This window comes from Hemitrygon akajei, chromosome 28, assembly GCF_048418815.1.
Source record: "Hemitrygon akajei chromosome 28, sHemAka1.3, whole genome shotgun sequence".
In the NCBI taxonomy this organism is placed as follows: domain Eukaryota; kingdom Metazoa; phylum Chordata; class Chondrichthyes; order Myliobatiformes; family Dasyatidae; genus Hemitrygon; species Hemitrygon akajei.
Genome location: NC_133151.1, coordinates 12,204,047 through 12,227,536, shown reverse-complemented (window position 1 = coordinate 12,227,536; position 23,490 = coordinate 12,204,047). Strand labels below are relative to the sequence as shown.

Here is a 23,490-nt window from a genome sequence, read left to right as displayed (position 1 = left end):
GGTATTGAGGGAGAGTGCCGAGCACACCGGCACGAAGGTGTGCGGACTATTCAACTACCCGTACAATATGTGAACGCATAAGATTAACACATTCACTGCCACAACAGGAGGTGGACCAAATGAAGGCAAATGAAACCAGCATGGACGAGTTGGGCCGAAGGGCCTGTACCCACTTGCTGTGACAACACTGCTATTTTTGGGCTATTGGTATCCTGCTAGCATGGCAGGTAGAGAAGCTGCCTCACATCTCCTTCGACCCTAGGTCAATCCCAGTTGCAGGAGCTGTGTGAGTGTGTGAGTCAGTATGTTTGATGTGTTCACCCCCCCACCCAGTGGGTCTGGTTGTAGGTCAAAGTGTTAATTGGCCCCTGCGTCAACTGCACCGACTGTAGCTTAATGGACAAGTGTGACGGAATAGAAGCACAGGGAAGTATCTGGGGAATTGAGATTGATCTGCAAATCAGCTCAGGAAAAAAAGATAATCCTGTGTCTGACCCCGGGAGTGTGTGATGGGACGGTGTGGAGGGAGCTTCACTCTGTGTCTGACCCCGGGAGTGTGTGATGGGACGGTGTAGAGGGAGCTTCACTCTGTGTCTGACCCCGGGAGTGTGTGATGGGACGGTGTAGAGGGAGCTTCACTCTGTGTCTGACCCCGGGAGTGTGTGATGGGACGGTGTAGAGGGAGCTTCACTCTGTCTGACCCCGGGAGTGTGTGATGGGACGGTGTGGAGGGAGCTTCACTCTGTGTCTGACCCCGGGAGTGTGTGATGGGACGGTGTGGAGGGAGCTTCACTCTGTGTCTGACCCCGGGAGTGTGTGATGGGACGGTGTAGAGGGAGCTTCACTCTGTGTCTGACCCCGGGAGTGTGTGATGGGACGGTGTAGAGGGAGCTTCACTCTGTGTCTGACCCCGGGAGTGTGTGATAGGACGGTGTAGAGGGAGCTTCACTCTGTGTCTGACCCCGGGAGTGTGTGATGGGACGGTGTAGAGGGAGCTTCACTCTGTGTCTGTCCCCGGGAGTGTGTGATGGGACGGTGTAGAGGGAGCTTCACTCTGTGTCTGACCCCGGGAGTGTGTGATGGGACAGTGTAGAGGGAGCTTCACTCTGTCTGACCCCGGGAGTGTGTGATGGGACGGTGTAGAGGGAACTTCACTCTGTGTCTGACCCCGGGAGTGTGTGATGGGACGGTGTAGAGGGAGCTTCACTCTGTGTCTGACCCCGGGAGTGTGTGATGGGACAGTGTAGAGGGAGCTTCACTCTGTCTGACCCCGGGAGTGTGTGATGGGACGGTGTGGAGGGAGCTTCACTCTGTGTCTGACCCCGGGAGTGTGTGATGGGACGGTGTAGAGGGAGCTTCACTCTGTGTCTGACCCCGGGAGTGTGTGATGGGACGGTGTGGAGGGAGCTTCACTCTGTGTCTGACCCCGGGAGTGTGTGATGGGACGGTGTGGAGGGAGCTTCACTCTGTGTCTGACCCCGGGAGTGTGTGATGGGACGGTGTGGAGGGAGCTTCACTCTGTGTCTGACCCCGGGAGTGTGTGATGGGACGGTGTGGAGGGAGCTTCACTCTGTGTCTGACCCCGGGAGTGTGTGATGGGACGGTGTGGAGGGAGATTCACTCTGTGTCTGATCCCGGGAGTGTGTGATGGGACGGTGTGGAGGGAGCTTCACTCTGTGTCTGACCCCGGGAGTGTGTGATGGGACGGTGTGGAGGGAGATTCACTCTGTGTCTGACCCCGGGAGTGTGTGATGGAACGGTGTAGAGGGAGCTTCACTCTGTGTCTGACCCCGGGAGTGTGTGATGGGACGGTGTAGAGAGAGCTTCACTCTGTGTCTGACCCCGGGAGTGTGTGATGGGACGGTGTAGAAGGAGCTTCACTCTGTGTCTGACCCCGGGAGTGTGTGATGGGACGGTGTAGAGGGAGTTTCACTCTGTGTCTGACCCCGGGAGTGTGTGATGGGACGGTGTAGAGGGAGCTTCACTCTGTCTGACCCCGGGAGTGTGTGATGGGACGGTGTGGAGGGAGCTTCTCTCTGTGTCTGACCCCGGGAGTGTGTGATGGTACGGTGTGGAGGGAGCTTCACTCTGTGTCTGACCCCGGGAGTGTGTGATGGGACGGTGTGGAGGGAGATTCACTCTGTGTCTGACCCCGGGAGTGTGTGATGGGACAGTGCGGAGGGAGCCTCACTCTGTGTCTGTGTGCTCTGGTTGTCTGTGAAGAGCAGGCGAGGTGTTGATTGATGCTCTCGAACTGGAACCTATGTTGTCTGTTGGATCCCTGCAGGATTTTGAGGTGGACAACAAGGAGTCGTCAGAAGGAGAGATGGAGCTGGACCGAGACGAGACGGTGGGCTGGAGCATGGTGAACCTGGACGAGGAGAAGAGGCAGCCCGAGGTAAGGTGACTGAGGAGAGCTCAGTACTGTTGGCTCACTTCCCCTTCTGCCCCCACTGCCACCCTCCTCCCCATCAGCTACCAGGGACCAGGGACCGTTTGGCCCAGTCTGAAGTTTCGAGGCTGCCTCACAGCTCACAGTTCAATCCCGACTCCTGTGGAATCTGCGCGCTCTGCCCACGACCTCATGCTTCCCCTTCGATGCTTCTGTTCCTTCCTAAATCCCGTACGACGTCTGGGTTCTGTGGCTGAATCGCCCACTGTAATTTACCCCCAGTGTGTGGTTGAGGGGTATCATCTGGGGAGGGGTGGGAGGGCGATGAGAGCTTGCATAAATTACGGGGATAGTGTGTGAGTATGTGATTGTGCTGAGAGCTAGCATAGAATCACTGGGCTGAGTGGCCTATATTGTGAGGAACAATAGTGACAGGGGTGCGCCTGGGGCACTGGGCTGTTCCTTCTGCAATGGGGAAGCGTCCGGAGATTTAATACAGGTCCCAAATCTCAAAGGGCTTCAGTGGGGTGAAAGATAGAAGATTGCTTAAAGTTACTTCCTGTACACAATCATACAGGAAAACAAGCTGCTACTCCAGATCCGATGCAGCACAAAAAACACGCAAAGATAAAGTGGTGCTAGGCGCAGGAGTGTCTGTACGTAAGGTGTCTGCCAGTGTCGTGGTTTCTCGTGCCCCACAAACGACCAGGAGACGCAGAAGATTCTTCAAGAAGTATTAAACTTTAATTTGCAAATCAAAGCTGAGACAGTCATTGAGCTAGTCGCCGATTGCCCACCGATCCTTGTACATAGCATTTTTTATAGCAATCTCCTGGTTTAGTTGCATTAGCATATCCAATCGGTCTACAGTTGCGTATCACAAGTACATCTGCCACTATTGTTTCTACCCATTGACTTAATCATGTTCTAATCTACATCTCTTATTATTATTATTATTATTATTAATGCTTTTTGAGATAGTGATTTAGATGCATATCATTTTTTTTTACTGAGTTAAGTATTGTATGTAGTTTTGCTACAACAAGTGTATGGGACATTGGAAAAAAAGTTGAATTTCCCCATGGGGATGAATAAAATATCTATCTATCTATCTATCTAAATTGGATATATGCATAGCAAATAGCAAACTCAAAGCTGACTACATAATCTACATCTCTTAGCTACCTCTCATTAACACACCATTGTCTTCTACATTCTTACCATTTCATTCTGCTACTAAATTGGATACATGCATAGCAAATAGCAAGTTCAAAGCTGACTACATAGTTTTGGTAACACAGCAAACAATGCAACTTTTATACTCCAATAGCAGGAAATGATTAAGTAGTGGTGGGTGAGAGGGTGGAGGTGTTGATTAACCTCACTGCCTGGGGAAAGTAACTGCTTTTGAGTCTGGTGGTCCTGGCGTGGATGCTACGGAGCCTCCTCCCTGTTGGGAGTGAGACAAACAGTCCATGAGCAGGGTGGGTGGGTTCCTCCATGACGGCACTGGCCCTTTTCCGGCACCTTTCTGTATATACATCCTTAATGGTGGGTACGCTGGTGCACCGATGCTTTGGGCGCTCTGATCACCCGGTGGAAATGGTTTCTATCGTCAGAGGGCAGGTAGTCACGGAGAAACATCAGCAAGGCTCTGAGACTGGTGTTGTGGTCTGGCTGAACAGTGCGAACGGGCCCCAGGGGTTTCTAAAGGGAATCTGCTCCATGCCTGGAAAGGAGAGTGCTGAGTACGTGGCCTGATCGGAGACTCCGACCAAAGGGGTCAGGACAGGGTGGACGGGCTGATTGTCCTGTGATAATATGACATATTATCTGCCCATGTGACGGGGCCGGCTGTGGCGGACGCCGTCCTGCTCCTCGTGGGCACGGAATGAATTTCCCCAGGTTGGAAGGAATTCAGGGGAACCTGCTGTCTCAGGGGAGATGTTCCCTCACTCAGTGAAGGAGATCTCTCACGGTCCTGTCCCAAAATAAACATTTGCATTGCTCTGTCAGTGATTGTATTCAGCACCATTCCTGCACATAAGCTGCTTCCTGAGGTTAAATTTTATGTCACTTGACCCCTCTCTCACTTCTCAGAATTCATAACAGCTGTTTCCCCTCTGCCATCTGATTTTCTAAATGGCTATTGACCCCATGAATCACAGTGGATTTAATTTGGCTTTTTTATTTGACACTGAACAACAGAAATAGTTTCTTTTGTGTCAACATGAAAACAGATCTCTACAAAGTGATCTAAATTAATTACAAATATAAAATGCACAGTAATTGATTGCATAAGTATTTACACCCTTCAAGTCAGTATTTATTAGACACACCTTTCGCATCAGTTGAAGCCTTGAGTCTGTGTGGATAGGTCTCTATCACAGTAATTTTCCCCCATTCTTCTTTACGGAACTGCTCAAGCTCTGTCAAATTGCATGGGGATCGTGAGCAAACAGCCTTTTCAAGTCCAGCCACGAATTCTCAATGGGATTGCGGTCTGGACTCTGACTTGGCCAGACAAAGATATTGACTTTGTTGTTTTTAATGCATTACCATGTAGCTTTGATATTACACTTGCTGGAAAACCAATCTCCTCTCAAGCTGCAGTTCTCTTGCGGACTGCTTCAGGTTTTCTTCCTGGATTTCCCTGTGTTTTTCTGCATTTGTTTTACTCTCTACCTTCTCAAGCCTTCCGGGGCCTGCCGCAGTGAAGCATCCCCACAGCGTGATGCAACTTATGCCGAAAATAGTTTTTAGTCTGATGGCCAAAAAGCTCAATTGTGGTTTCATCAGACCATACAGTAGAACCTTCTTCCAGCTGACTTCAGAATCTCCCACATGCCAAACTCTAGCTGAGATTTCATGTGAGTTTTTTTCAACAGTGGCTTTTTCTTTGCCACTCTCCCATAAAGCTGTGACTGGTGAATCACCCGGGCAACAGTTGTTGTATGCGCAGTCTCTCCCACCTCAGCCACTGAGGCTTGTAACTGCTCCAGCGTTGTCATAGTGGCTCCCCTCTCTAGTCCCTTCCTTGCACGGTCACTCAGTTTTTGAGGATGGCTTACTCCATGCAAATTTACACTATAACCTTCTCATGGAGTTGCTTGGAGTGTTCTTTTGTCTTCGTGGTGTAGTTTTTGCCAGGATACTGACTCACCAGCAGTTGGACCTTCCACATACGGGTGTATTTTTACTACAATCAATGGAAACACCTTGACTGCACACAGGTCTCCAAAAACAAATCTCCATTTAACTAATTATGTGACTTCTAAATCCAATTGGCTGCACCAGTGATGATTTGGAGTGTCGTATTAAACGGGGTGAATACTTATGCAATCAATTAATTTGTGTTTTATATTTCTAATTAATTTAGATCACTTTGTAGAGATCTGTTTTCGCTTTGACACAAAAGAGTCTTTTTCTGTTGATCAGTGTCAAAAAAAGCCAAATTAAATCCACTGTAATTCAATGTTATGAAACATAAAAACTCCCAAGGAGGGGTGAATGCTTTTTATAGACAATGTGTATGTATTTATCATGAATTACATTGTACTGCTGTCTTTAAGTTAACAAATTTCACGACATACCAGTGATAATAAACATGATTCTGATTCCTGCTCCCTCCATCACTCCCTCCCTCACCCCCGGCCCCCCCACGCTCCCTTTCCCAGTTCTTAGCCACATCCACCACCATCCTGGATGAGGAGCCCATCGTGAACTGTGGGCTGGCGGCGGCTTTGCACCTCTGCAGAAACAAAGGTGGGTGGACGCCCCTGTGCGCGGAGAACCTGGGCCGCGCGCTGTAGCGGCTGGGGGCCTGGAAAAGGTTAAGGAAAGATTTTAATGCCATTCAAAGGGGGCAGCGCAGTGCACAGTGGGTAGATCTGGGTTCGATCCAGCACTTCTCCCTGTGACCCCCATGTGGTTCTACTAGGTTAGCTAGTTCCCCGCTACATCACAGCCTTGTGCTGGGTCAGTGGGTTAATCGGCCACTATAAATTGCCTCTAGTGTGTGGGTGAGGGGATAGAATACCTGGGGAGTAGATGGGGAAAGTGGGGAGAATAACAGGACTGGTCAGTGTTAGGGCCCTAGAGAGTACTGAGGAACAGAGGGGGCTGGCAGCACAGGTAAATTGTGAAGAAGGCATGGAGGAAAAGGGTGGGGAGGGGGCAAAGATAATGAAGAAAGCATGGAAAGAGTGAGTCAGCTCGGTAAGGGGTGCACTGACATGCTGTGACCACTAGGGGACAGACCGAACAATTGCATATTCCAAACGGCCTGCCGTAATGTATACCCTTCGAGGTGCCAGGCTCTCGCCCAGTGTTGTGGCTTCACCCCACCCCCTTTACCTCCACTCCACTCTGAGCCGTTTGCGGCTGGAGGATGCGTGGTCTTGAGTGCCACCTGTCTCACCTGCATCCAGTTGGCGGTGACCCTGCTGAACGGAGTGTGGGCCACTAGGTAGGGGGGAGAGTGCAGTCACACTCCCCAGTGCTCCTTTTGCCAGCGGGCAGCTCCTCAGCTGTGAGGGGAAGTTTGAAGGAGGGGCAGAGGGTGGGTGTAAATGAATGGCATTGCCCCTAGTGACGGGTCCTTGTCCTGGCTTCTTGTTCTTCAGGGCTGCTGGACACCACGATGCAGAAGGTGGCCCGTGTCCGGTCCTCAGCCAAGACCCTTCCTTCAACTGTTTATGCCATTGAAGATAAAATGTAAGTCTTTACTGCGGGTAGACGGGAACTTAACAACTAAGTTTGTGGCAGTGGGACAGAGCTCTTGAGTCCCAGATGGAGATAGAGGAGCGGTGGGGATCAGGTCCTGGAAACGGGAGTACGAAGAGCAAGAAAATGTCTGTGAATCCTTTGCAATGACCTGGTTTTCTGCATTAATTACTCATAAAATGTGGTCTGATCTTCATCTAAGTCACAGTAACAGGCAATCACAATCGGCCTAAACTAACAACACAAACAATTGTACTTTTCTTGTTCACAGTCCAGGCTGGGAAAAGTATGTGAACCCTTGCATTTAATAACTGGTAGAACCTCCTTTAGCAGCAATAACCTCCACCAAACGTTTCCTGTAGCTGTAGATCAGACTTGCACAATGGGCAAGGAGGAATTTTAGAGTATTCCTCCATACAAAACTGTTTCAGTTCATCAGTATTTCCAGGATACCTTGTCCTCTTCAGGACGTGCCACAACATCTCAATTGGGTTAAGGTATGGACTCTGACCTGGCCATTCCAACTTTTCTTCTTTTTAAACTATTCTGTTGTTGATTTACTCTTGTGTTTTGGATCATTGTCTCGTTACGTCATCCAGCTTCTATTAAGCTTTAGGTGACGGACTGCTACCCTGACACTCTCCTGTAAAATGTCTTGATACAACTTTGAATTCATTGTTCCCTGAATGATTGCAAGCTGTCCAGACCCTGAGGTAGCAAAGCAGCCCCAAACCACGATGCCCCTTCCACCGTGCTTCACAGTTGGGATGAGGTTTTGGAGTTAGTGTGCAGTGCCCTTTTCCCTCCGAACTTACCAATGTGCAATTCTGCCAAAAAGTTCAGCTTGTGTCTCATCTGTCCACAGAACATTGACCCAGCAGCGTTGTGGAACATCAAGGTGGTCTTTTGCAAACTTGAGATGTGCAGGAATGTTTTTTGTTAAAGAGAGCAGTGGTTTCCTCTGTGGTGTCCTTCCATTCTTGTTCAGTGTTTTTCTTGTAGTGAACACATTGAACAGAAACTTCAGCAAGCTCTGGAGATTTCTGCGGTCCTTTGCTGTTACCCAGGGTTCTTTATCACCTCCTTCAGCACTGCACATCGAGCTCTTGGTGTGACCTTTGCAGGATGCCCACTCCAGGGAGAGTAGCAACAGTACTGAATTTCCTCCAGTTGTAGACAATTTCTCTTTCTGTGGACTAATGAACACTCAGGTCTTTAGAAATGCTTTTGTAGTCTTTTCCAGCTTGACACATCTCTACAATTGTGCGTCACGTGGCCAAGGGGTTAAGGCGTTGGACTGGCGATCTGAAGGTCGTGAGTTCGAGCCCCAGCCCGAGGCAGCGTGTTGTGTCCTTGAGCAAGGCACTTAACCACACACTGCTGTGGTCCACCCAGCTGAAAATGGGTTAACCTCGCGATAGACTGGCGTCCTATCCGAGGTGGGGGAGAGTCTCGTACTCTCAGTCGCCACGGAAACCGGCATAAGCACCGGCCTGATGAGTCTATAAGGCTCGGGACAGACTTTAACTTTTAACATCTCTACATTCCTTCTAAGGTCCTCTGAAAATTGTTTAAATCGAGGCATGGTGCACATAAATAGATCTCTCTTGATAAGAGAAGGCTCTGTCTTCGTGTGTCTATATTTTATATAGGACAGGGCACCTCTATAACCCACACCTCCAATCTCATTGATTGGAACACCCAACTCCAAAGAGATTTTGTAGAAAGCATAATGAAGTCATTCTTACCCTCGGCCATTAGGCTCTATAATGATTCGACCTGTAACCGGGGAAGTGGTGATCCCCTCCTGTTGGACTGTTATTAAGCTCTGTTTACCACACCCTGCTGTTGCGGACTCCCCGTGCCATCTTACCATCACTTTTCCCCGGACAGTGTGAATGTGCACCCTTTGCAGTGTAATATTACGGTAATTCTTTCACCACCGTCTTATCAGTGTCAACTTGTAAATCTTGTAGTCTTTGACTTGTAAACCTTGTACACCTTTTTTTTATATATTCTTTCTTACTTCTAATATTTGTAATGCTCCTGTGACGCTGTAATTTCCTTTGGGATCAGTAAAGTCTGTCAGTAATGGGGTCTGACTCGGTCTGACTTCAAGAGCCACGAGGTAGTGTTGCAGCTCTATAAAACACTGAGAGCATGGTGTTCAGTTCTGGTCTCCTCATTAGAGGAAGGACGTGGAAGCTTTAGAGAGGGTGCAGAGGCAATCTGCCAGGATGCTGCCTGGATTAGAGAGCATGTCTAATGAGGATAGGTTGAGCGAGCGAGGGCTTTCTCTTTGTAGCGAAGGAGGATGAGAGGTGACTTGATAGAGATGTACAGGATAATCATAGACATAGAGTGGGCAGCCAGAGACTCTTTCCCAGAGGGGCTATTAGGTGTCTGGGGGTAAATATCGGAGATTGGCGGAGGTAGTTATTTTTCAAACACGTGCCAGGGATGGTGGTAGAGTCATGTACGGAACTCTTAGACGGGCATAGGGATGAAAGAAAAATGGAGTCTTATCTATTACCCCAGAGGTTCACGTACTGTTTTGAACCGAGACTGTGATCGTTTAAATGTTGTACTCGGTATTGATGAGAAGAAGTGCAGTTGTTTGTGTGCTATTAGTTTAGGCAGATTGTGTTGTTATGAGCTAGATGAAGATCAGGCCACATTTTACGAGTAATTATGCAGAAAACCAGGTAATTGCAAAGGGTTCCCGAGCTTTTCCTTGCAAGTGTGTGTCACTAGCTCCGAGGGGAGCAAAGGGAACCCCAGCAACAAACGATTGCCCACTACTGAAACCGTAAGAGATTCTGCAGATGCCAGAAATCCGGAGCAGTACGCACACAAAATGCCGGAGGAACTCGGCAGGTCAGGCGGCATCTGTGGAGAGGAATAGGCTGTCAACATTTTGGGCCAAGAGCCTCCATCAGGACTGGAAAGGAAGGGGACAGAAGCCAGGAGGGGAGGAGTACAAACTGGCAGATGATAGGTGGAGCAGGGTGGGGGGGGGGGGAATGGATGAAGAAAGAAGCTGCGAGGTGATAGGTGGAGCAGGGTGGGGGGGATGAAGTAAGAAGCTGGGAGGTGATAGGTGGAGCAGGGTGAGGGGGATGAAGTAAGAAGCTGGGAGGTGATAGGTGGAGCAGGGTGGGGGGGATGAAGTAGGAAGCTGGGAGGTGATAGGTAGAAGAGGGAAAGGGCTGAAGAAAAAGGAAGTTGACAAAGAAGTATAGAAAAATAGAGGACTATGGGTAACCCTAGTAATTTCTATGGTAGAGACATGTTTGACACAACTTTGTGGGCCGAAGGGCCTGTATTGTGCTGTAGGTTTTCTATGTTTCTGAGTGTGGACTGAGGAGGAAGAGGGAAAGAGGGAAGTGATTAGTTGGTTGAGGAGAAGAGAAGGGGTAAGAGGAGAGCCGGAATGGGAAAAGGGGGGGGGGGGGGGGGAGAGATGAGAAATCGCCGAGAGAAAACGATGTTGCTGCTGTCATGTTGGAGACTGCCCAGATGGAATATTGTCTGCCATAGCAAGCGGTGGGTCCCGTCGTGGCCTCCATTGTTGTTAGGAATGGGGTTCCTGGGTTTCGACCCAGCTACGGTGAAGGGAAGGCGATGCAGTTCTGAGTTGGGGCATGTGTGTGATTGAGAGGGGAAAGAGTGGGCGGTGGTGTTCCCCTGGGGCAGTCCAGGCGGCCTGCGTGTGGTGCATTTTGTGGTCGGCGGTAGAAGGAGGGAGCGTTTAGAAGGACAGACGGGGTGCCAATCAGGCGGGCTGATCGGATGGTGTCGAACTCTTTTGGGTCATTGGAGCCATACCCACCCGGGCAAGAGTGCTCCCCTGATGGGGGAAGGGTGTTGGGTGTCAGGAGGACCTGAGGCCCTGTTTCTCTAGCTGCCGTAGATTAACTTTGTTCAGTGTTTGCTGCCGGTAGAGAGGCTCTCATCAGTGAAGGAGCCAGTGAATGTGAAGCAGGCAACAGACAAAATGCTGTAGGAACTCAGCAGGTCAGGCAGCATCTGTGGAGGGGTAGCAAACAGTCAAAGTCTTGGGCTGAGACCCTTCGACAGGGTTCCCCCCCCTCCACAAGTGCTGCCTGACCTGCCGAGTTCCTCCGGCAGTCGTAAACGTAGCTCCTCGGCCCGGAGCGCCGACTGTTCATTCCCCTCCGAAGTCACTTCCTGACTCTCCCGAGTTCCTCCAGAATTCTGTGCGCGTGCGCACGCGTTGCTCCATCTCTCCTGTGGTCTTCCGCCAGCGGGAAGGACCGCTAAGGTGTGCCTGGGCTCGCATCTCCTGCCACTGGCACACAAAGGAATTTAAACTGCACATAGAAGGTTGTCACCCTCTACCTCGTTTGCGTGTTCAGTTTGTTTCACAACCCTGCACAATCGCACTTCCCCTTCGGGTTTCTGATGCGGGTGGTGCCGCCGTCGTGGAGTTTGAGACGATCCCTCTGCAGATCTCAGAACTGGCTTATTTGTCCTGTTCTGACTGAGGAAATCATTCATTGCGCACACGCTGCTGTCACTGGGCAAAAGAATGTTTTGCGCACACTGATCTTTGCAAATTAGAGGGAATGTTGCCGCAGAGCCGTCCAGTTCTCTTTCATCCATGTGCCTGTCCGTGAGGTCCTTGCATGCCTCTAGCACCACCCCTGGCACGGTATCGTATGTATAACTACCTCCGCCAATCTCCAGTATTTTCCTCTGGACACCTTAATACCCTCTTGTATTAGTCATTTCTGCCCTGGGGAGAAAGGCCTCTGGCTATCTACTCAATCTGTGGCTCTTATCTTGCATACCTCTATCAGTTCACCTCTCATCCTCCTCCTCTCCAAAGAGAAGAGCCTTAGCTTGCTCAACCTTCCCTCACAAGACGTGCTCTCCAATCCAGGCAGCATCCTGGTGAATCTCCTCCGCACCGTCTCTAAAGATTCCACATCCTTCCTATAATGACACGACCGGAACTGAACACAATCCTCTCTGTGTGGTTTAACTAGAGTTTTATAGAGCTGCAACATTACTCCTCGTAGCTCTTGAACTTAGGCCCCCGATTATTGAAGACCAACACCTTCTTAACTATAAGAACATAGATAATAAGAAGTAGGGACCAGAGTCGGCCATCTTGCCCATCGAGCCTGCCCCATCAAGGCTGATCTGGCCACGGACTCATCTCCACCTACCTGCCTTTCCCCATAACCCTTAATTCCCCTACTCTGCAAAAATCTATCCAACCCTGTCTTAAATATATTTACTGAGGCAGCCTCCACTGCTTCATTGGGCAGAGAATTCCACAGATTCCCCACTCTCTGGGAAAAGCAGTTCCTCCTCCTCTCCGTCCTAAGTCTACTCCCCCGAATCTTGAGGCTCTGTGCTCTAGCTCTAGTCTCACTACTTTCCTGCCTCTGTCTTGTCTGTCCCTTTCATAATTTTCATAAACCACCCAGGCAACTTGCCGATGACACAGAGAGTCAGGGATGTGAGCCCCCCCCACACAGCGGAAGCTCGGTCGGCGCCTGCAGAAGGTGGGGATGAACAGCCCCAATCCGAGGCATGTTCACCCCCCCCATGATGATGTTCTCCAGGGCAGATGGTGGGGGTCTATCCGGCCCAGCTGTGGACTCTAACCTTGGTGCTTTGGTGCAGGTTAATAGACGACAAGTACAGCAGGCGGGAGGAGTATCGCGGCTTCACGCAGGAGTTCAAGGAGAAGGAAGGGTACCGGCCCGACGTGAAGATCGACTACGTCGACGAGTCGGGGAGGAGACTGACTCCTAAAGAGGTAGGAGAAGGTCCTGGGAGTGGCTGGGGAGCAGGGTGGTTCCACGGGCAATGTCCAAGGGTTCTGTGTTCTGTCCGGGCACGGCATGCCAATGTTCCGGGGATATGTCCATTCTCGAGTATTCTTGGAGAGGAATCATGTGTCCAGCATAGAGGTGTTCCGGGACCGTTGGACACCCCGGGGGATAAATGCCATTCTTCACAGGGATGGGGACATTTTAGTTTAATCGAGTTTAATGCAGACGTGTGTGGTCTTGCACGTCGGTAGGACCAGCAAGGGTCAGTCTGTGAACGGGAGGGCACTGAGGACTGTGGTAGAACAAAGGGATCTGGGAGTACAGGCCCATAATTCATTGAGAGTGGCGTCATAGATAGATAAGGTCATAAATAAAGCTTTTGGCACTTTGGACTTTATAAATCAAAGTATTGAGTACAGGCAATGGGGTGTTGTAGAAGACGTTGGTGAGGCCTTGTGCAGGAAGGCACAGAGTCGACTGTACTTCCTAAGAAGGTTGGCGTCATTCAATGTCTGTAGTGAGATGCTGAAGATGTTCTATAGGTCAGTTGTGGAGAGCGCCCTCTTCTTTGTGGTGGCGTGTTGGGGAGGAAGCATTAAGAAGAGGGACGCCTCACGTCTTAATAAGCTGGTAAGGAAGGCGGGCTCTGTTGTGGGCAAAGTACTGGAGAGTTTAACATCGGTAGCTGAGCGAAGGGCGCTGAGTAGGCTACGGTCAATTATGGAAAACTCTGAACATCCTCTACATAGCACCATCCAGAGACAGAGAAGCAGTTTCAGCGACAGGTTACTATCGATGCAATGCTCCTCAGACAGGATGAAGAGGTCAATACTCCCCAATGCCATTAGGCTTTACAATTCAACCGCCAGGACTTAAGAACTTTTTAAAAGCTATTATTAATGCTTTTTGAGATAGTGATTTAGATGCATATCATATTTTTTTACTGAGTTAAGTATTGTATGTAATTAGTTTTGCTACAACAAGTGTATGGGACATTGGAAAAAAAGTTGAATTTCCCCATGGGGATGAATAAAGTATCTATCTATCTATCTAATTTGGAGTATTGTGTGCAGTTTTGATCACCGACCTACAGGAAAGATGTAAATAAGGTTGAAAGAGTACAGAGAAAATTTACAAGGATGTTGCCAGGTCTGGAGGACCTGAGTTATAGGGAAAGATTGAATTGGTTCAGACTTTATTCCCTTTAAAGTTGAAGATTGAACTCTGCAACCTCCTCTGCAGCCAAAGAGGATTCAAAGATCATAGCTACTGCTCTAGCGATCTCTTCTCTCAATTCCCACAGCAACCTGGGGTATATCACATCCGGCCCTGGGGACTATCAATCTTGATGTTTTTAAGAAGATCCGACACCACTTCTTACTTAATCTCCACATTGTCCAGCACACAGGCCTGTTCTAGTTTGACTTCACCCTAATCAAGGTCCTTTTCACTTGTGCGTACTGAAGCAAAGTATTCATTTACACCGCCCCAACCTCCTCTGCCTCCAGGCACATGTTGCCCTCTTTATCCTTTAGTGGCCCCACCTTCATTCTTGTCATTCTTCTTCACATACGCATAGAACGCCTTGGGGTTCTCCTTAATCCTACATGTCAAGGGCTTCTCATGCCCCCTTCGAGCTCTCCTCAGTCCTTTCTTAAGCTCCTTCCTGGTTACCCTATATTTCTCATGAGCCCCTCCTGCTTCCTGCTTCTTATATCTAACATATGGTTCCTTCTTTCTCTTGACGAGTTGCCTCACGTGTTTCGTCAGCCACGGTTCCCTTTTCCTACCATTTTTTTCCTTGTCTCAGTGGGACAAACCTATCCTGAACCCAGCACAAGTGGTCCCTAAACTTCCTCCACATTCCTTCTGTGCTTTCACCCTTGAACATCTGTTTACTGTCTACTCTCGCTAGTTCCTGTCTCATCCCTTCATAGTTAGCCCTTGCCCAGTTCAGTAACTCAAATAACCACACGTTACAACAGCGGCGTGCAGAGGAGCATCTCCGAAAACACAACTCGTCGAAGCTTGAAGTGGACAGGCTACAGCAGCAGAAGACCACGAACGTACACTCGGTGGCCTCTTTATTAGGTCCAGGAGGTACCTCAAAGTGGCCACTGAGTGTATTTCCAATGAGGGGCTTGCTGTGAATTTCGGGTGTGTTGTCTGGCCATTAACTGCGGTGCTCGTGGTGGAGAAGGTGAATGTTCTGTGTCACTGTCTCTCCGCTCCAGCTCCGTCCGTTCTCCCTGTGATGGCTGGGGTTTCTCCCAGACGCTCCGGTTCCCTCCCACAAATCCCTTGCGATCGATGGACTCTGTAAATCACTGTACGTTAATGGGAGTGTGGGTGAAAGTGGAGTCGATGGGCAGGTTCGAGGGTGAGGAGGGAATAAGTTGCAGAGGTGGAGGGGGATTGTACTGATTCGGGAGCTAGCAAGGAGCAGAGGGCAGAATGGATTTCTATGAAGGCGTTTGGGTTTCTGCTTTCTGCTGGAGGGGGTTTGCAGGAACGGGAGGGGGAATCACTCACCAATGCTTCCCATTCTGTTCACCTCGCCCCCACAACTCGGGATGAAATAAACCCATAAGCCAAAGGATCAGCATTAAGCCATTTGGCCCATTGAGTCTGCTCCACCATTCCATCCCGGCTGATTTATCATCCCTCTCAACCCTTCTTCCCGTAACCTTTGACGCCCTGACTAATCTTAGTCAAGTGAAGCTACCCACGTCCATAGAAACATAGAAAACCTATAGCACAATACAGGCCCTTCGGCCCACAATATTGTACCGCCCATGTAACCTACTCCAGAAACTACCTAGAATTTCCCTAGCACATAGCCCACTATTCTCCTAAGCTCCACGTACCTATCTAAGAGTCTCTTAAAAAAACCCTATTATATCCGCCGCTACCACCGTCACTGGCAGTGCATTCCACACACCCACCACTCTGTGTGTGAAAAACTTACCCTTGTACCTACTCCCCAGCACCTTAAGCCTATGCCCTCTTGTGGCAACCATTTCAGCCCTGGGAAAAAGCCTCTGACCATCCACACGATCAATGCCTCTCATCGTTGTATACACCTCTGTCAGGTCACCTCTCATCCTCCTTCGCTCCAAGGAGAAAAGGCCGTGTTCACTCAACCTATTCTCATAAGGCATGCTCCCCAATCCAGGCGACATCCTTGTAAATCTCCTCTGCACCCTTTCTATGGCTTCCACATCTTTCCTGTAGTGAGGCAACCAGAACTGAGCACAGAACTCCAAGTGGGGTCTGACCAGGGTCCTATATAGCTGCAATATTACCTCTCGGCTCCTAAATTCAATTCCACGATTGATGAAGGCCAATACACCGTATGCCTTCTTAACCACAGAGTCAACCTGCGCAGCTGCTTTGAGCATCCTATGGACTCGGACCCCAAGATCCCTCTGATCCTCCACACTGCCAGAAGTCTTACCATTACTACTATATTCTGTCATTATATTTGACCTACCAAAATGAACCACCTCACACTTATCTGGATTGAACTCCATCTGCCACTTCTCAGACCAGTTTTGCATCCTATCAATGTCCTGCTGTAACCTCTGACAGCCCTCCACACTATCCACAACACCCCCAACCTTTGTGTCATCAGCAAACTTACTAACCCTATCCCTCCACTTCCTCATCCTGGTCATTTATAAAAATCACAAAGAGTAAGGGTCCCAGAACAGATCCCTGAGGCACCCCACTGGCCACCAACCTCCATGCAGAATATGATCCAAGTGGTCTACAACCACTCTTTGCCTTCTGTGGGCAAGCCAATTCTGGATCCACAAAGCAATGTCCCCTTGGATCCCATGCCTCCTTACTTTCTCAATAAGCCTTGCATGGGGTACCTTATCAAATGCCTTGCTGAAATCCATATACACTACATCTACTGCTCTTCCTTCATCAATGTGTTTAGTCACATCCTCAAAAAATTCAATCAGGCTCTTAAGGCACGACCTGCCCTTGACAAAGACATGCTGATGACTCCTCTCCAAACGTTCATAAATCCTGCCTCTCAGGATCTTCTCCATCAACTCACCAACCACTGAGGTAAGACTCACTGGTCTATAATTTCCTGAGCTATCTCTACTCCCTTTCTTGAATAAAGGAACAACATCCGCAACCCTCCAATCCTCCAGAAACTCTCCCGTCCCCAATGATGATGCAAAGATCATCGCCAGAGGCTCAGCAATCTCCTCCCTCGCCTCCCACAGTAGCCTGGGGTACATCTCATCCGGTCCCAGTGACTTATCCAACTTGATGCTTTCCAAAAGCTCCAGCACATCCTCTTCCTTAATATCTATATGTTCAAGCTTTTCAGTCTGCTGCGTCATCACTACAATCACCAAGATCCTTTTCCATAGTGAATACTGAAGTAAAGTATTCATTAAGTACCTCTGCTATTTCCTCCGGTTCCATACACACTTTCCCACTGTCACATTTGATAGGTCCTATTCTTTTAGGTCTTATCCTCTTGCTCTTCACATACTTGTAGATTAAGGGGTTTTCCTTAATCCTACCCGCCAAGGCCTTCTCATGGCCCCTTCTGGCTCTCATAATTTCCTTCTTAAGCTCCTTCCTAGCAGCCTTATAATCTTCTAGATCACTAACGTTACCTAGCTCTCTGAATGTTTTGTAAGCTTTTCTTCTTGACTAGATTTATTACAGCCTTTATACACCATGGTTCCTGTACCCTACCGTAACTTCCCTGTCTCATTGGAAAGTACCTATACAGAGCTCTACACAAATATCCCCATAATATTTGCCATATTTCTTCTGTACGTTTCCCTGAAAATATCTGTTTCCAATTTAAGCCTCCAATTTCCTGCCTGATAGCTTCTTAGTTCCCCTCACTCCAATTAAATGCTTTTCTAACTTGTCTGTTTCTATCTGTCTCCAGTGCTATTGTAAAGGAGATAGAATTATGATCACTATCTCCAAAATGTTCTCCCACTGAGAGATCTGACACCTGACCAGGTTCATTTTCCAATACCAAATCAGGTACAGCCTCTGCTCTTGAAGGCTTATCTACATATTGTGTCAATACACCTAACCTGAACACACCTAACAAACCCCACCCCCATCTAAACCCCTCGCTCTAGGGAGATGCCAATCGATATTTGGGAAATTAAAATCTCCCATCACGACAATCTGTTATTATTACACCTTTCCGGGATCTGTTTCCCTATCTGCTCCTCGATATCCCTGTTGCTATTGGGTGGCCTACAAAAAACACCCAGTAAAGTTATTGACCCCTTCCTGTTCCTAACCTCCACCCACAGAGTAGACAGTCCCTCCGTGGCGTCCACCTTTTCTGCAGCTGGGACACTATCCCTGATCAGCTTTGCCACACCCCCAGCTCATTTGCCTCCCTCCCTGTCTTTTCTGAAACATCTAAAACCAGGCACTTGAAGTAACCAATCCTGTCCCTGAGCCATCCAAGTCTCTGTAATGGCCACCACATCATATCTCCAAGTACCGATCCACGCTCTAAGCTCATCCACTTTTTTTTCACAACACTCCTTGCATTAAAATAGACACACCTCAAACTGTCGGTCTGAGCGGGTCCCTTCTCTATCACCTGCCTATCCTCCCTCTTGCACTCCCTCTTGCTTTCTCTGTGAGCTAACCTCCTCTTCTCCAGTCTCTTCAGTTTGACTCCCACCCCCAGCAATTCTAGTTTAAACTCTCAGCAGTAGCCTTAGCAAACCTCCCCACCAGGATATTGGTTCCTCTGGGATTAAAGTGCAACCCGTCTTTTTTGTGCAGATCAGTCCTACCCCAAAAAAGGTCCCAATGATCCAGAAATCTGAATCCCTGCCCCCTGCTCCAATCCCTCAGCCACACATTTATCCTCCACCTCATTCTATTCCTATTCTCACTGTCTTGTGGCACAGGCAGTAATCCCGAGATTACTACCTTTGCAGTCCTGCTTCTCAACTTCCTTCCTAACTCCTTGTAGTCTTTTTTCAGGACCTCTTCCCTTTTCCTACCTATGTCATTGGTACTAACATGTACCACGACCTCTGGCTATTCTCCCTCCCACCGCAGGATATCTTGGATGCGATCTGAATCATCCCGGACCCTGGCACCTGGGAGGCAAACCACCATCCGAGTTTCCTTCCTGTGTCCACAGAATCACCTGTCTGACCCCTAACTATAGAGTCCCCTATCGCTACTGCCTTCCTCTTCCTTTCCCTACCCTTCTGAGCCACAGAGACGGACTCTGTGTCAGAGGCACGGCCACTACCGCAACCCCCAGGTAGGCTGTCCCCCTCCCAACAGTACTCAAACAGGAGTACTTATTGTCAAGGGGTACAGCCACAGGGGTACTCTCTAGTACCTGACTCTTCCCCTTCCCCCTCCTGACTGTGATCCACTTGTCTGTCTCCTGTTGTCCTGGAGTGACCACCTCTCTGTAACTCCTCTCTATCACCTCCTCACTCTCCCTGACTAGGCGAAGGTCATCGAGCTGCATCTCCAGTTCCCTGACTCGGTCCCTCAGGAGCTGCAGCTCGACATATCTGGTGCAGATATGGTTGTCCGGGAGGCTGGGGAGCTCCAGGATCTCCCGCATCTGACACCGAGCACAGAAAACTGGCCTCACAGACACATTTCCTACCTCACCTCGTCCCGTTACTGCCTAAGCCTGTTGAGCCAAAGCCCTACCACTCTGCTGCCCGCTGGATATGGCTGCCTTCTTTTTAAACCTTTCATGCTCTGCTGGCTGACGTCACGCGCCTGCGCAGTCTCGCCTCTCTTTAACCCGAGTAGTTAAAAACTCTCTTTGCTCCAAAAGATCAGCAGTTCACTCACACCCTTCTTGCTCCGAATTTAAATACACTCAGTGACTTGGCCTCCACAGCCATCTGTGGCAATGAATTCCACAGATTCACCACCCTCTGGCTGAAGAAATTCCTCCTCGTCTTCGTTCCGATGGGACCTCTGTCTATTCTGAGGCTGTTCCCTCTCATCCTAGACTCCCCCACGATCGGAAACATCCTCTCTACATCCACTCTATTTAGGCCTTTTTCAAATATTCAGTAGGTTTCCTGAATATTTCTCCCCAGTCCCCCAGTTGTTTGAACCTCCTGCCCCAGATCCATTAAACTCCTCATACATGAACCTTTTCAACTTGGAACCTCACCATATCTTTTCTTAGAGTAGGGGGTCCAAATCCACGAATGCGATCTGATCTTGCTTTTATATTTCAGTCCCTCAACGAATGCTAACATAGAATTGGCCTTCCTTACTACTGGCTTATCCTGAAAATGATCCTTCAGGGAATCTTGCATAACAACACTCAATTCCCTTTGCACCTCTGATTTCTAAATTTGGTCCCGGTTTAGAAAATTATCCACACCTTTATTCCTTCTGCCAAAGAGCATGACTGCACACTTCCCTACGCTGTATTGCACCTGCCTTCGAAGTCCCGTGATCTAGGAGTCCTTGTTCATCAGTCAGTGAAGGTGAATGAGCAAGTGCAGCAGGCAGTGAAGAAGGCTAATGGAATGTTGGCCTTCATTACAAAGGGAATTGAGTACAAGAGCAAGGAAATCCTCTTGCATTTGTACAGAGCCCTGGTGAGACCACACCTGGAGTATTGTGTACAGTTTTGGTCTCCAGGGTTAAGGAAGGACATCCTGGCTGTAGAGGAAGTGCAGCGTAAATTCACGAGGTTAATTCCTGGGATGTCTGGACTGTCTTACGCAGAGAGGTTAGAGACTGGGCTTGTACATGCTGGAATTAAGGAGATTGAGAGGGGATCTGATTGATTAATAAGGGATTGGATAAGATAGAGGCAGGAAATATGTTCCAGATGCTGGGAGAGTCCAGTACCAGAGGGCATGGTTTGAGAATAATGGGTAGGTCACTTAGGACAGAGTTAAGGAAAAACTACTTCTCCCAGAGAGTTGTGGGGGTCTGAAATGTACTGCCTCGGAAGGTAGTGGAGGCCAATTCTCTGGATGCTTTCAAGAAGGAGCTAGATAGGTATCTTATGGATAGGGGAATCAAGGGATATGGGGACAAGGCAGGAACCGGGTATTGATAGTAGATGATCAGCCATGATCTCAGAATGGCGGTGCAGGCTCGAAGGGCCGAATGGTCTACTTCTGCACCTATTGTCTATTGTCCTCAACACTACCTGCCCCTCCACCTGTGCTTCTGTCGTCTGCAAATCCATTTTGAGATGTAAACTGACGGTCTGCCATCTTGCCCCGAAAAAAAAACTCCAGGCGTTCCGGCAGCTCTCCCACCGCTTCCACGGGAAGGGCTCGGGGAAAATGAAGACGGAAAAGCGGATGAAGAAGCTGGAGGAGGAACACGTGAGTGCCGTGTTGCGTTTGTCCCACCCTGCTTCCTCAGCCCCCCTCTCCGCCACGAGGCCCAGCATCTCTCCCGGTCGCCACCCTTTTCAAATCGCTCTCCCCGTGGCCTCTGCTTCCGTGATGAGGCCAAACTCCGGCTGGAGGAGCAATACCTCGTATTCCATCTCGGTAGACTCCAGCCTGATGTGTGAATATCAATTTCTGTAACTTTTAGCTATTTCTGCCTCCTCTACCCTTTTCCCATCCTTTCTCACCTGCCCATCTGGTGCCCCTCCTCCTTCCCTTTTTCCCCATGGTTTAACCCCCCCCCCCCACCCTTCAGGCTTACTAATTCCACCTATCACCTCCCAGCTTCTTTCTTTATCCCGCCTACCGCACCCACCCACCTTCCCCCTCGCCTGGCAGCTTGAACTCCTCCTCTTCCCTGACCCCCACCACCTTATTCTGGGTTCTTCCCTCTCCAGTCCTGAAGGGAATGCTTGGCTTGAAACATTGACAGTTTATCTCTCCCCCCCCCCATTTGCCCTACTAAGTTCCTCTGGCACTTTGTGCGTGTTGCTCTGGATTTCCAGCGCCTGCAGGGATCCTTTGTGGTCGGTCCCTGCCTGCTTCTCGTGTCCCGTGATCCGCCCGCCGCGGGGAGACTGTCGGGGACCCTCTCCGGGGTGTGGGTGGATGGTAGAGGCCCTGGGCAGGATGGTTGACCCACCTTGCGTTTCCCCGACCCCCATGCAGCTGCTGAGGAAGATGAGCTCCAGTGACACGCCCCTCGGCACGGTGGCCCTCCTGCAGGAGAAGCAGAAGGCGCAGAAGACGCCGTACATCGTCCTCAGCGGGAGCGGCAAGAGCATGAACGTGTACGTGAGCCCGGGCCAGGGTGGGTGGTCCTCGGTCGGTGCAGGGAGCGCTCTTCACCCGAGCTGGCCCCGGGGCTGTCCGTGATCCCGTCAGGTCTGGTTTTGTCCGGGGGGTAGTGGAGATCCAGTGGAACTCTGTTTGGAACGGAGATAAGGAATTTCTTTAGCTCGAGGGTGGTGAATCTGTGGAATTCATCGGCTGTGGGCGGCCAAGTCGTTGGGTGTATTTAAAGCGGAGGTTGATGGGTTCTTGATTTGGAAAGGCATACAGGGAGAAGACGGGAATGGGGTTGAGAGGGAGAATAAGTCGGCCATGAATGACTCATTGGGCCTGATGGCCTAATTCTGCTTCTGTGCCTTATGGGGCCAGGGGTCAGTAACAAAATGGGAGGTGTCAGTTCCCCACGGCCCTCAGAGAGCTGTACAACACAGTCATCTGCTCCACGTCGAACTGTTAGTCTGCCTAGTCCCGCCAATCCACACCCGGGCCACACACGTCCTGTCCATATACTGACCCAAGCATCTAACCGTTGCCGCTGGCAGCTCGTTCCACACCCGCACCACTCCCTGGGTTAAGAAGATCTCCACCCCCCCCCCCCCCCCCACCCTCCCCATGAGCTCCCAATGGTTTATCTGTCCGATAACTTCTCCAGGGGTGAGAATTCCGGTCATTCTCCCCCATTTCGAAATCATATGCGTGCCCACAGATGTTAACTGCACAACACATTCGTCTTCCTCAGACTTCAAGAGACTACCACTACTCCCCCATTATAGTGGGCGGGGGGGAGGAACTGCATGCGTGACCCTTTCTGGGTGGGGTGGGGGCTGCTGTGTCTGTGATCCGGACCCGTGTTGGCCACACAGCATCTTGGCCAGCCGTCGGGTGGAGGGCGATGCTTCGCGGCAGGTCTTCTGGGTGAGCGTTGCGTTGCGTCCGCTGTTCTCCGAGCCCCTGTTTCATGACTTTTCTTCCTTTTACAGAAACACGATCACCAAATGAATGTCGGGCGAGCGTCGGAACTGGGGCTGGCGAGGATTTGGATTTGTCTTTGTGTGACCTGGTCTCTCTGTCTCTATCCTTTTACTGTGTATATTAATAAAAGCAGCTTTCTTTTTCCTAAACGGCTGGGTGTTTGAGGAGTGTCTCTGACCTGATGAAGTCTTGAAGGGTGTTGGCCCCAAACGTCAACTGTTATTTCCCCTGCAGGAATGCTGCCTGGCCTGCTGAGTTCCTCCAGCATTTTCTGTGTGACCTCTCCCAGGGCGGATATTCCGAGCAATAATGTGGAACGTCCAGTTTTTCTCAGTCAGCTGTGTTGAAACTCGAGGCTGTTCTTTTCTCGGGG

General features: G+C 49.8%; 1 protein-coding gene across 1 annotated transcript in view; it reads left to right on the top strand.

Moving 5' to 3' along the window:
- Positions 1–23,266, top strand: part of sart1 (spliceosome associated factor 1, recruiter of U4/U6.U5 tri-snRNP) — a 49,423-nt gene extending 26,157 nt beyond the window's left edge. Inside the window, exons 14-20 of the mRNA XM_073031333.1 lie at positions 2,288–2,398; positions 6,070–6,157; positions 7,018–7,108; positions 12,776–12,911; positions 21,195–21,284; positions 22,023–22,144; positions 23,126–23,266. Coding sequence (XP_072887434.1) covers positions 2,288–2,398; positions 6,070–6,157; positions 7,018–7,108; positions 12,776–12,911; positions 21,195–21,284; positions 22,023–22,144; positions 23,126–23,144 — 657 coding nt within the window. The 3' untranslated portion in view covers positions 23,145–23,266. The remainder of the gene's footprint in view (positions 1–2,287; positions 2,399–6,069; positions 6,158–7,017; positions 7,109–12,775; positions 12,912–21,194; positions 21,285–22,022; positions 22,145–23,125) is intronic.
- The last annotated feature ends 224 nt before the right edge of the window (positions 23,267–23,490 follow it).